Genomic DNA, 13,244 nt, shown 5'->3' with positions numbered 1-13,244 from the left:
GGCTGCACCCGCACCACCACCCTGATCAACGTTCGGTCGTACACTGTCACTAGCTGTAAAAATGTTAGTAACGGTGGAAGCAGAATAATGCAACGTCGCAACGGTGTATCAGAAGTCAGTGGTTCACAAGTCGGGTTTGTGGCTTTGTGATTTGTGTTTAAGTTTGGTCGCGAGTGTACGTGTATATATATGGACGCGATGGGCTGTATTCCGTAAGCCTGTAGTAAATTTAAAAAGTTTTAAATCTTGCCGCCCGAATCGAAATCCGGAGCTCGAACTCAAGCAGTTTAAGCACGCAGTTTAGAGACTTTTGGGCAGTGCACAGGATCGGAGTAAGGACTAAGGACTGAAGCGAGGTAAAGGGGATTGCGTATCTGACCGACCTTGCATCATACGGTCATTGTTGCGCCGCGCTCGACGTTACTCTACGTTGGTTCAGAAATACAGTAAACAAGTTATTTCTACCTCTCCCCCTCTTGCCTCCATATGCTTGGCGTCATGATGTGGCAAGATGCCATTCAATTTGCATGTGAGAATTCAAGCAACAAACTGTTACTCACTCGCAGGATCTATGACTTGTGCGAAAGCCAATTGTTAAAAGCAGGAGATACCATTCATGCTACGCAAGCTTCACAGCGATGGTTGGTTGGTTGACAGGTTTAGTGACACCATCCAAATTAAACAAACGCTTCATGGCAGAAGTTGTTGATCATGACTGTTTTGCTGGTGGCGGCTAGCTAGTTCGAGATAACATTTATGGCACTGTCTGTTCAATATACAACCCTAATTATTTGAGTGTGTAACTTGATACACAGTCACACCGTTACGTGCACAAATTCATATATTTGCCGTCTGCACATGCTTGAAAATCGTCGAACGGTCGAAAGCACTGAAGTCATGCTAGAGCACGGACACTTACATACCCACGGAAAAATATTAGCTTAATACTCTAAAATTTTGTGTATGCCAGTCTCAAATCTGACTGAAACTCTAACGGACTAGATGCACACCCCCAACTAGCATTTTCTGAATGCTAAAGTTAATCAATTATCTTACATCATCATCTTTTCGCTTATACTTACACTAGCTTATCAACTAAAATTTAAATTTTCAAACTTAAATTTTAAGTTGATTTTAGGTTTTTTTTTCATGGAAGTGTATTTTTTTAATCTTTGCTTTTATATCGCTAAAAGCACGTATATAAAAGTTTTATTCATAAGTTATTTTTCGTTTGCAAATAAGCCGTCTATATAAGCCAAACGATAGGTCCCGACAACTTTTTTTTAATTACACAGAACAACGCAGACACTCACAACTCATGCACACTCACCCCTATGAATACACATACGCAAACCCTACCCCTATGAGCATTTTCGAAAACTGAGCCGGCAAATCCTACAGATTGACAAAGTCATCACAGGCGCCTCGCTGTCGACAGGTACGTCACAGGCGTCTCGCTGTCGACGGGTACGTCGCCTATCACCGAAAACACAAAGCTGTTAAATCCTGAAAAATTTACTCCCATGAGGAGTCGAACCTAGGACCTAAGATGCTACTGAGGCTCAAAGCTGTTAAATCCTGAAAAATTTACTCCCATGAGGAGTCGAACCTAGGATCTAAGGTGCTACTGAGGCTCTTGTAACCACTACGCTACATGCCCTTTCATAAGTCCCGACAATTTTTGACCAGCTACAGTGTTATGTCCTCCCAATATTACATTTTTGAAAGCGGCACTTTCTGTAGTTCTGACCAAAGTAACAGAATATACTATGGAGTATATACCTAGAAAATGTTTATGAGACTGACGAAGGTGTATACTGTATGGTGAATAGACAAACTTAACAGTCGTGTTTCACTTTGTTGGCAAAGCAACACGCTTGCACAAAAGTAATTAACTGTGTTCTGCGAGATAGCTAGGTAACAAAATATTGGTGCCTTCATTTTTTAAGTAGTCCCTGTCTCCTGCCATCTTCAAAGCAACTAGTTTAAAGTACAGGAAGGCATCCTTATGTCACTGAAAAGAGGATTGGAAAAAAAAAAGTGTACGGACATATGTCAATTGCCATCGTAACGAATGGAAAATTCCCTATCGTCGTGTTTCTGCCGGACCAAAAGGGATACAACAATTAATCAACCATAATCATATCCATCGTTACCGTTGCATTTCTGCACATGGATTTGCTCAACTTGGTCTTGGTCTGTGTTTCTTGGTAACTAACTAATCCTAGCCTAACTTTGATTTTTCCATTTCGTATACTACTAGTTAATTAGGCTAGGCCAGTATACCATTGTACTCGTCGCAGGAGAACCCTCATTCAGAAGATGCGTGCAATGTGAGCTGCATGTGCATATCATTGACGAGATTAATTTGCATCGACCCACCGTGCTCAGCAGCTAGCGAGACCAGCAATGGTCTCTCTCTACTTACCTCAACATAATAAAGTCTGTTTACTTTGTGGATAAGTAGTTATCAGGGGGTCTTGCTTGCCAAATCCCCTGACGATCGAGTTCAATCAGCGAGCAGCTAACACACGCTACTCGATCAATCGAACGTAAGACGGTTTCTGTGCATTCAGCGGGACGAGGCTGTAGTTTGGCAGGTACTTATTAGCAGAATAGCACAAGTAGGTTTCATCAACATTGATACGAAGCAAGAAAGAAACATACCTAGCAGAGTATCAGTTGGCGTAACCGTGTAGGCAGTTGGTGTAAGCAGTCGAGAGTGATTGGAGCGAGGAAATGTCAAGAAAAATGTTGGGCGGTGAAGCCGTTGCAGGCCGCGGCGCCTGCGATGTTCGCCTGTTTTACTGCACCCGCCAGCCAGCAGGGAGTCATGTACCTAACTGAGAGTCTATCCCTTTTTTTAACAAATTGGTCATTTTCAAAAACTTATTTTGAAATTAGTCCCTGTAAAAAACTTCAACCAAAAATAAACCGTGAACTCAGCGCCATGGACCTTGGCGCTGAGCTATAACGTCTCAGCGCCAATGTTATTGGCGCTAAGCTCGTATCCGAGGTGACATAAATTTGCTGAGTTATCACAGCTTAGCGCTAAGGTATTTGGCACTGAGGTTTTGATGATTTTAATTGCTTCGGAGGCAATCATCTACAACAACACACTGATAGCATAATGGTAGTAGGCTTCTACTCTATCCCAATGGAGCAGGGTTCGATCCCACATCTCTACCATTTTTTTTCTTTTTCTTCTCTCTCTCACTCTTTTTTTTTCTTCTTTTTCTTCTCTCTCACTCTTTATTTTTTTTCTTTTTCTTCTTTTTTTCTTCTTTCGATCCCCCATCTCTCCCATTTTTTTTTTCTTTTTCTTCTTTTTCTTCTCTCTCTCACTCTTTACTTTTTTTTTTCTTCTTTCGATCCCCCATCTCTCCCATTTTTTTCATTTTCTTCTTTTTCTTCTCTCTCTCACTCTTTATTTTTTTTTCTTTTTTGTTTGTCTCGTGATACTATCTTCAAAAGATCTGTTTAAATTGCAAATTTTTTGAATTTGGAAAAAAATATTAAAGTGGTATATTATGTGGCAATTGAGAACTCAAACTATTTTGTAAAACATATTAATTTTAAAAGAATGCTATGAGGAAGAGAAAAGGAAAAAACCCAAAATATAAAAAAGAAAAAGGAAAAAACCAAAAATACAAAAAAAATTCTTTTTCTTCTCTCTCACTCTTTTTTTTCTTCTTTTTCTTCTCTCTCTCACTCTTTTTTTTCTTTTTCTTCTTTTTTTCTTCTTTCGATCCCCCATCTCTCCCCTTTTTTTTCCTTTTTCTTCTTTTTCTTCTCTCTCTCACTCTTTACTTTTTTCCCTTTTTTTTCTTCTTTCGATCCCCCATCTCTCCCATTTTTTTTCATTTTCTTCTTTTTCTTCTCTCTCTCACTCTTTACTTTTTTCCCTTTTTTTTCTTCTTTCGATCCCCCATCTCTCCCATTTTTTTTCATTTTCTTCTTTTTCTTCTCTCTCTCACTCTTTTTTTTTTCTTTTTTGTTTGTCTCGTGATACTATCTTCAAAAGATATGTTTAAATTGCAAATTTTTTGAATTTGGAAAAAATATTAAAGTGGTATATTATGTGGCAATTGAGAACTGAAACTATTTTATAAAACATATTAATTTTAAAAGAATGCTATGAGGAAGAGAAAAGGAGAAAACCCAAAATATATATTAATTTTAAAAGAATGCTATGAGGAAGAGAAAAGGAAAAAACCCAAAATACAAAAAAGAAAAAATTAATTTTAAAAGAATTCTATGAGGAAGAGAGAAGGAAAAAAACATTTTAAAAGAATGCTATGAGGAAGAGAAAAGGAAAAACATTTTAAAAGAATGCTATGAGGAAGAGAAAAGAAAAAAAAACATTTTAAAAGAATGCTATGAGGAAGAGAAAAGAAAAAAAAACCTAAAATACGAAAAAAAAAAACATTCTAAAAGAATGCTATGAGGAAGAGAAAAGAAAAAAAAACCTAAAATAGGTGAGGTGGGATACCAGGATTCGAACATACAAGGTTCAGGCTCACAGCTTGAGACATCAACCAATAGGCTATCACTGTTTTGCTACACTAAGATGTTTGCGCTTCTATTTAAATCGTCAGGACCTCAGCGCCAAACAGCTTGATGCTGAGCTACAATGACTCAACAAATTCATGCCACCTCGGATTAGATGTTAGCGCCAACGTAATTGGCGCTGAGACGTTATAGCTCAGCGCCAAGGTCTATGGCGCTAAGTCAACGGCCTATTTTTATTGAAGTTTCTGCAGGGACTAGTTTCGAAATAAGTTTTTAAAAAGGACCAATTTGTTAAAAAAAACAGGAGTCTATCTGGGAAGTTTCTAATAGCTGTAGCTTCTCTTACCGCTATAAGCTTCCCTATACAGTCTGACAAGCAATAGTTGTAAAATCCAGAAAATGAGCTAGAAGCCATAAACTGGGTTTCTCAACTTCTCCAGATTCTCACTAACTGCTTCTCAAAATTTTAAGCTCCCCTAAACAGAACCTGAGTTATGGTTCGAGAGATAGAAGAGCAGTCAAGCACATTAATGGCAGACACCAAGATAGGGGGCTCGACCAGAAACTCTAAATCTTGACGAGACTGTGCAACACTAGAATCAACGTAGCTCGACAAGAAATACAACGGCGTAGAAGGAGTCGGTAGCGGCACTAGAGTTTGATAGCAGCATAACTCAAGGAGGTGGCGACACTATAGGATCTTCATACCGTCATACTCGTCGAGCTTCTGATCAAGTCCCCTACCTTTTACTTCTCTTTGATTTTGAGTCACTAACATGTAGAGTAGCTGCGTAAAATGCCCACATGTCAGTGACACAAGTTGGAGAGAAGTAAGTTAAAGAATATTAATCCATTGACAATAAGGTTAGAAGGTCTACGCCAGACGTCAATTGCTTGCATAGGGCACATGGCGACATGGGCATGAGTGCCAAGTCGGCTAGAGCTAGGATGCTTGATCCTGATGACATTGTGGTCATGGTCTATTTTTGAAATAAATAAAAATAAGTTTTGCCATAATATTTTTGAAATAAATTTTCCAAAAAGTTAAATTGTAAAAAATTCGACGTCCTGGTTCTGGCGGCCTGTGCCTGCAAATTTGACAAATTTTGCAGAAGGAAATGCAATGTCGCGCTTGCAAAGGAAGACCTTCATTCTCTCCAATTGGACCGGGTCGTAGGAATGTAAAGCCCCTCTTCTGGCTGTGGGCCATAATTCTGCCTCCTGACAAAGGATCGAGTTATGGGCAGAGCAACCCTTCCCCTCACGAATCACTATGGGAATAAGTTCACTGGAGACCCCTCAACTTAACAGCGAGATTTTCTTAGTTCCTTAACCACAAAACCAGAAATCTTCGCCCCTCAACTATACAAAACCTTCTAATTTAGGTCCCAAGGCAGTATAAATGGCTGGTTTTGATGACGTGGCATTCTAGTAAGCAAAAATAATTAAATAAATATGTGGGGCCCACATGTCAGCGAGAGAAAATGATGTGGCCCCACATCTCTTTTTTCTTTTTTTTCCTCTTCTCTTCTCAACTTCTTAGTTCTCACGCGCAGGCGGGCAGATAACGGCCGACGGCGGAGTGAGCGCGGCTGTCGGCGCAGCGGGCGCTGCGGCGCGCGGGGAAAAAGCGGGAGAGGGGGAGAAGAGGCAGCCGGCGCCAGAGAAGGGGAAAGGCGGCCGTCCCCAAAGAAGGGGACAGAGGCGGCCGGCCTGACCGCCCGCGACGGCGGGAGCGGCGGCCGGCGGCCGCCTCTCCCCATCCGGAGCCATGGCGGGTGAGGGGGCGAGCGGCAACCTTGTTGTGGCCAGCCACGCCGCCTCCACGGCGCCACGCACCTCCTCGGCGCGACACCGGCGGAGGATGCAGAGGAGAGCGGCCGGGGTGGACGCGTATGCCGATGGGAGCGCTGGGAGAGGGCTCGACGGCGAGCAGGAGGATGGGTAGGCCACCGATGCTCCATCGCGCGCTTGTCCGCCGATGCCGCCGCTTCACATGCCTCTGGAACGCGCCGCGGAACCCGCTACGGAACGCACGTCTGTCCAACCAACGCATCGCCTCTGGCGTTCGCTCCTTCGGCGGCACCGTCTGCCTCCGGCCGTCGTCGTCGTCGTAATGAAACATCCATTAATTAGTTTTCACACTGCACGCAGCTAGCTAGCCAACCGACCATGCCCTGCCCAACCATGGGCTGGTCCAACATGGGAGGATGCCGTGTTTCTCCAGTTGCCCACACGGCCCGACGCCGCTCAGCATCAGCAACTGCGGCCTGCGGGTGGCTGTGGCCGCCGCCCGCCGCAGGCTCCGCTCTCCGCCGCTCCGCGTGCCTGCTCGCCCGCCGTCACCGCTAGTAGCCGCGCTCACCCGTCGTCGCCCGCCGCCTGCTCCGTTCTCCAACGCTTCGCATGCCTGCTTGTCCGCCATCGGCACTCGCAGCCACGCTCGCCCGCCGCTGCTCGCCTGCCGCTGACTCCGCTCTCCGCCGCGGTGACTGCTGCAGCTCTCCCCTCTGCGGCAAGAAAAGGGAAAAGAGAAGAAGAGAAGAAGAAAGTAGAAAGGAAGGGGATGATGCTGACAAGTGGACCCTTACTGTTTCCTTTGTCTCACATATTATTTTTTTTATCTTTTTGCTGACTAGGATGTTACATCAGCGAAATCTTTTTGCTGACTAGGATGCCACGTCAGTGAAACCGGATGTCTATACTGCCTAGGGACTTTTTTAGACGGTTTTACATAATTGAGGGGTACACATTTCTGTTTTGTGGTTAAGGGATCTTAAAAAATCTCACTGTTAAGTTGAGGGACCTTGGGTGAACTTATTCCAATCACTATGCTGCAGCCTGCGGGAGCCCAACATGTCGGCCCATCTAAAAGGTTTTGCGCTTGGGCCAGTTAGTACTCCTGAAGAAACTAATACGAAACCCTAATCGTATATGGATTAGTTTGGCGTGCAGATCACCTACCCTGAACTAATACCTCGTAAGTCGTAACTCGCAAGTTTCCTCTGTGTATAAACGGATAAACCTGTGCCAGTTCAAAGAATTTTGTATATACCATTAAGAAGGATTTTTTTTCTTATTGGCGAATTAGAAAGGAGAGTGAAAGTGTCATGGGTATACCCTGATCAACTACCTACAACTACCACAACCGTCGTGAGCTCACCTGTGCGTGCAACTGGTTGCTCTATGTTGGAAACTTGGAATAAGCCGTGCTTGTCCAACAAGCTTCGTTTAGTTTCTGCAATTCTGCTCACCAAACAAACTCTGGAAAAAAAGAACAAAAACTTGTGGTGTGCTACTGTATGCAAAACGTCACCGCCGTACGTACGTGACGGCGATATGCACACAACTTGAAAAACAACTAAGACGTCAAGTTTCAAATACGCTCATAGGAAACGAGAAACTGGAACTAACGATCGAAGTGAAAAAAAAAAATGTCATATCATCCAGATACAATTTCGACTTGCAACTTGCACACAAATTTTACAAACAACTCCCGTCCCATGTTAATCACAGGCGGTTAATCAAAAAACATCGAAATGTTTAACAAGTGAAAAAAAAAACAAGGGAAACCATGCAACCAATGGTGTCCCACGCGTCGCTTGCGCCAACGAAGCCGGCCGGTCCACGCCGCCGCTGCGGTGAGACGAGGTGACGATCGCTATCACGTACGAGCTACTGATCGATCAGCAAGGTGGTCGTCGTCGTCGTCTACCTCCGCTTGTTCCTGCTGCCGAGCAGCAGCGAGATGTAGAAGAGGATGCGGAAGAGGAATCCCCACGCGACGGTGATCCAGAGGCACTCCCACTTGCCGAAGTCGGTGATCGCCTGCTGCTTCAAGAAGTCCGGTCCCGTGGTGATGCACGTCCCCGTGCCGATGTTCACGCCGAGCGACGCCGACATGGACTGCAGCACCCGCACCTTGACCGCCGCCGGCAGCGCCGCCAGCGGCGTGTTGTCGAACATCTGCACGCCGCGGACGAAGCACCTCGTCGGGTCGCCGAACTCGTTCTGCATCACCGCCTCGTACGGGTACTTGACGAGCGAGATGTAGTGGAACCACAGCCAATAGCGCGGGATCCTGTCGCGGTTGATGAAGAAGCCGCTGAAGAGGAGGAAGTAGGCGAGCGTGGAGAGCACCACGGGGAACCCCAGCATCACGTGCGTCACCACGCCGGAGAGGAACGTGGCGAAGCCGCTCCCCGCCCAGAAGGAGGCCAGCACGATTGCCACGAAGTAGAAGAACCCGTTCACGCCGCCGGCGAGCCCCACGGAGAAGAAGGTGGTGAGCGCGAACGCGAAGGAGAGCACCACGAGCGACGGGAAGCCGACGATGGTGTGGGAGAGCACGTAGGATGAGCGGCGGTACGCGTTGTACGCCGTCTCCCTGAGGAAGATGTAGCGCTCGCTGAGGAACACCGGGAGCGCGTCGGAGCAGGTGTAGTACATGGTGGACATGGCGATGGCGAAGAAGCCCAGCCGCTCCTGCACGCCCTTGGGCGACTCGTCCAGGCGCCAGAAGATGGTGGCGAGGATGAACCCGGTGACCAGCACCGCCGCGAGGCGGATGATGAACACCTCCGGCGTGCGCTTCGTGTTGATGAACGCGCGACGCGTCAGCACCCCCATCTCGATCCAGAACGGGTTGACGAACTTGGACACGGACGACGACGACGGCGGCGGCGCAGAATGGTCGGAGGCGGCGACCGACACGGTGCCGTCGGTCGCGCCGGACACGAGCTTCCCGCGCGAGATGCTGGCGCTGATGGCCTCCTTGAGGGACATCGCCGGCTTGCCGCCGTACCCGCGGCCTTCCCCGTGGTGCTTCAGCTGCCACGCCGCGTTGTGCTCGGCGAGACGCTTGGTCCCCTCCGTCTCGGTCTCCATCTCCTTGATGAGGTCCAGCGCGAACTCCGTCGGGTTCTCGTTGTCCGGGATGGGCTTGCCGAAGTCGAGGAAGAACGGCGGCAGCTCGCTCGGCGGGCCGTAGTACACCGTCTTCCCGCGGGAGAGGAACAGGAGGCGGTCGAGGAGGCCGAGGATGCGGTAGCTCGGCTGGTGGATGGACATGACGACGACGCTGCCGCTCTGCGCGATGGCCTTGAGGACCGTCACCACCATGAACGCGCTGGTGGAGTCCAGCCCGGAGGTGGGCTCGTCGAGGAACAGCATGATCGGGTTGTGGATGATGTCGACACCGATGGAGACGCGCCGGCGCTCGCCTCCCGACACGCCGCGGTGGCCCTCGTCGCCGATGATCGTGTTCGCCGCTCTCTTCAGGCCGAGCTGGTCGATGAGCTCCTTCACCCGCTTCTTCTTCTCCCTGGTGGGGAGGGAGCGCGGCAGGCGGAACTCGGCGGCGAACATGAGCGTCTCCTCGACGGTGAGCATCGGGTACAGAAGGTCCTCCTGCCGGACGTACGCTGAGATGACCTTGAGCAGGTTGCTGTCGATGGACTCGCCGTTGATCGTGACGGAGCCGTGGAGGCTCTCCTTGGCGATGCGGTTGGCGAGCGCGTCGATGAGCGTGCTCTTGCCGGACCCGCTCGCGCCGAGCACCGCCATGATCTCGCCGTCCCGGGCCTCGCCGGAGATGCCGTCGAGCAGCGTCCTCATCGCGGGCAGCTCGGGCTCGTCCGCCGCCGCACGACGGAACGGCAGGCACGACCCCTTCCTCCGCTGCTTCACGCTGTACGTCAGGTCGGTGAACTTGAGCACGAGCGCCCTCGGCTGCCCCTCGCTGCCGCCGTCGTCGGAGTGGTGGTCGTCGCTCTCGCTGCTGACGGACTCCGGCTTGGACCCGCCCAGCTCGATGGTGTAGCGCGGCGACGAGATGGGCGTCGACGACCCGCTGCGCGCGTCGTTCACGCGCTTCAGGAGCTGCGCGAGCGTGACCGACGTGTGCTTCGTGCTCGTCGGCGGCGACTGCTCCAGCGGCAGCATGTTGCTGTGCGGCTGGTAGTACTGGTGGTGGTGCAGCTGCCCAAGATAGCCACTGCGCGGGAGGCCCTCGGCCTCCTCCATCGGCGACGGCCTCCGGTCGAACAGCGGCAGCTTGTCGACAAACCGCGACATCTCCGGCAAGCTCACTCTCTTAGTCTCTTACCAATACAAGTATACAACCCCCTCCCCCTCCTCCCCGATATTTATACCTTGCAGACGAGCCACCTCGATCTCGCTGCCTGCCGCGGCGAGAGCAAGAGCGAACTGGCAATGCTGGCTTGGCCTCTGATCACCGTGGCAGTGACCATTCTTATAGCTCACCCAGCTCGAGTCAAAAGCATTTTGGGAGTTTGGTGAGGGAGATCGGCTGCTTCGCTTCGCGCGATTTCTTTTCGTTAGTTGGAATTGGTTACTTAAGTTGGAGCCAAGGCTAATCCACGAGAGAGAGAGAAATAAAATTGATGGGTGCAATTGTGCAAATAGCGGCAGTAGCAGTAGCTTGGGTTTAGGAGTGAGGGGTCAAAAAGGTAGTTGCGGTGGGTGGAGCTCGCTTGTGTGCGCGCAAGAAATGGCGCCGAGGTGGGTAAGTGTAGCTCAGCCAAAGCTCACCAAATGGGCAGCTAACATTGGATGGCTGGCTAACTGCACGTACGCTGGGATGGATATCTGCAAGGAGAGGGGAAATTTTGTGAGGGTTAGGGGTGTGTGTTGGCCAAAGTCAGGAAATGTGGAGGCAAAATTAAATTACAGGGCCTCTTTGGAAGCTGCTTAATTTAGTACCAGTGTGTTTGTTGGCTTTTTTTTTTAGCGTGTTTGTTTCTGCAGCTTTGGAGATGCAACACCATTGTCAATGCTTTTGTTGGTTGGAGAAACTGTTCCGATGAGCAAATGGATAAGTTTTGGCTTCCCTTGCAGAGATGAATTGTTTTATGCTTTTATTCAGAGTCTTCAGACTGTAGTATAAACAACAGGAGCATTGCAAAATGCATGGGCATTATTTGCTCGATTTGATGCTTCGTATAACTCTGCTTAGGTGAAACCGTGAAAGCTGAGCTCATCAGCTACTTTTTTAGTCTAATATATTGACGTGTAATTTTTTTACGCGTTCGTGAAAAAAAAATCAGCTACTCGTTACGTGACTAGGAACGTTAAACAATTTTTGGTCGAAATCATGACCTTCAGAATTAAGGCTTTGAGAGTGTGCTGGTTACTTGTTGCGGTGGCGAAGAGGAAGGCTCGACGTGGCATGTTTTATTTTAATCTATAATCGTGGACTCTTTACTTGTGGGCTTACCTTTCAGGTTTCACGCAGGGTGCAGCTGGGAATTGGTGAACGAATAATCATCTGACCATATGCGTGAACATTTTCAGAACTTTAGTTCTGTCAGACTCTGAATAACCTCATCTTGTTCTTCTCTTAGCTCTAATTTCACAACTCTAGAAGGACACACGAAATTTCAGCAACTCTCGGTGCTTCCAAGCAGATGGAATCTGGTGCATTTTTTTGGTTCGTTTCAAGCAACATAGTCTGACCAACACTACCAAGCAGTAGTGCCAGCACAAAGTGCCCAAGTCAACGGAAGTTGACCGTACACGTTCTCAACAAATGCGATAAAAGCTCCACCTTTTCAAGATTACGTGGGGTAGGATTCAATGGAATCATGAAATGCTCAGCGGCGTAATAGCCATGTTCTTCCTTTCTTATATATGACACTCAAATTTTCATTACTACCTCGGTTAACATCCATGATCTGCAATTTTTGGATTAGACATGTACAACTTCTCTTAAGAAGTCTTAACTGCATAAACATTTTCAGAACTCTATAGTTCTGTATTTTTGTTCTGTCAGGGACTGAATAATCTCACCTTGTTCTTCTCTTAAGTTTAATTTTATAACTCTAGAAGGACACACGAGATTTCAGCAACTCTCGGTGCTTACCCGCAGATGGAATATGGTGCATTTTTTGGCTTCGTTTCAAGCAACATTGGTCTCACCAACACTACCTACCAATGTAGTAGTGCCAGCACAAGTGCCCAGGTCAACGGAAGTTGACCATACATGGTCTCAACAAATGCGATAAAGCTCAACTGTTCCAAGATTATGTGGGGGTAGGATTCAGTGGAATCATGAATTGTTCAACGGCGTAATATATATCGTATAGTCAGTTATGCGTCTCTTATGATACTCAAATTTTCATGTACTACCTTGGTTAACGTCCATGAATTGCAATTTTTTGGATTACACATGCACAACTTAAGTATTAACTGCTTAAAAATATACATCTGGAGAGCCTAATTCGGTCTTGGTTCCTCAAATTTCCTATTTGTATTTATGACTGGAATTTCGTGGAGTGAATTTCATATAACCACATATACAATGGAAAATTTGCGCTACAAAGAGTGTTCTCTTAAACATGTACTACCTCATTTTTAAAATGTATGACGTGGGTAAATTTTCGCACAACATTTGACCATTCATCTTATTAAAAAATATAGTATAGTAAAAGTATAAGTTAATATTATATTTTATTTGATGACAAAACAAGTCATAATAAAATAAAAATAATTTATTTTTTAATAAAATAAATGGTCAAATATTATACGAAAATTTAATGGCAACATACATTTTTAAAATGAAAAGGAGTAGTAATTTGATGATTTTGCCATTGTATCAGTAGTTTATTGAAATTTATTCGAACTCCTAGGTTTAATTTCCGAGAGTACCATTGTTGAAGGTGGGCCAAACCTATGGCCAACGAACAGCCCAACCATCCTTGCCATATTTCTTC

At 46.9% G+C, this 13,244-nt stretch overlaps 1 protein-coding gene across 1 annotated transcript; it reads right to left on the bottom strand.

Annotated features, from left to right (window-relative positions):
• Positions 1–7,920: 7,920 nt before the first annotated feature.
• Positions 7,921–10,725, bottom strand: LOC127765736 (ABC transporter G family member 5). The gene has a single exon (XM_052290681.1). The coding sequence runs from the start codon at positions 10,585–10,587 to the stop codon at positions 8,224–8,226; it is 2,364 nt and encodes a 787-aa protein (XP_052146641.1). The 5' UTR covers positions 10,588–10,725; the 3' UTR covers positions 7,921–8,223.
• Positions 10,726–13,244: the final 2,519 nt, after the last annotated feature.

This window comes from Oryza glaberrima, chromosome 3, assembly GCF_000147395.1.
Source record: "Oryza glaberrima chromosome 3, OglaRS2, whole genome shotgun sequence".
In the NCBI taxonomy this organism is placed as follows: Eukaryota; Viridiplantae; Streptophyta; class Magnoliopsida; order Poales; family Poaceae; genus Oryza; species Oryza glaberrima.
Note: the sequence above shows the minus strand (reverse complement) of the source record. Positions and strands in the feature narration are given on the sequence as shown.

Excerpts from the sequence above, each read along its gene's own strand:
- LOC127765736 (XM_052290681.1), bottom strand. The coding sequence starts at position 10,587 with ATGTCGCGGTTTGTCGACAAGCTGCCGCTGTTCGACCGGAGGCCGTCG.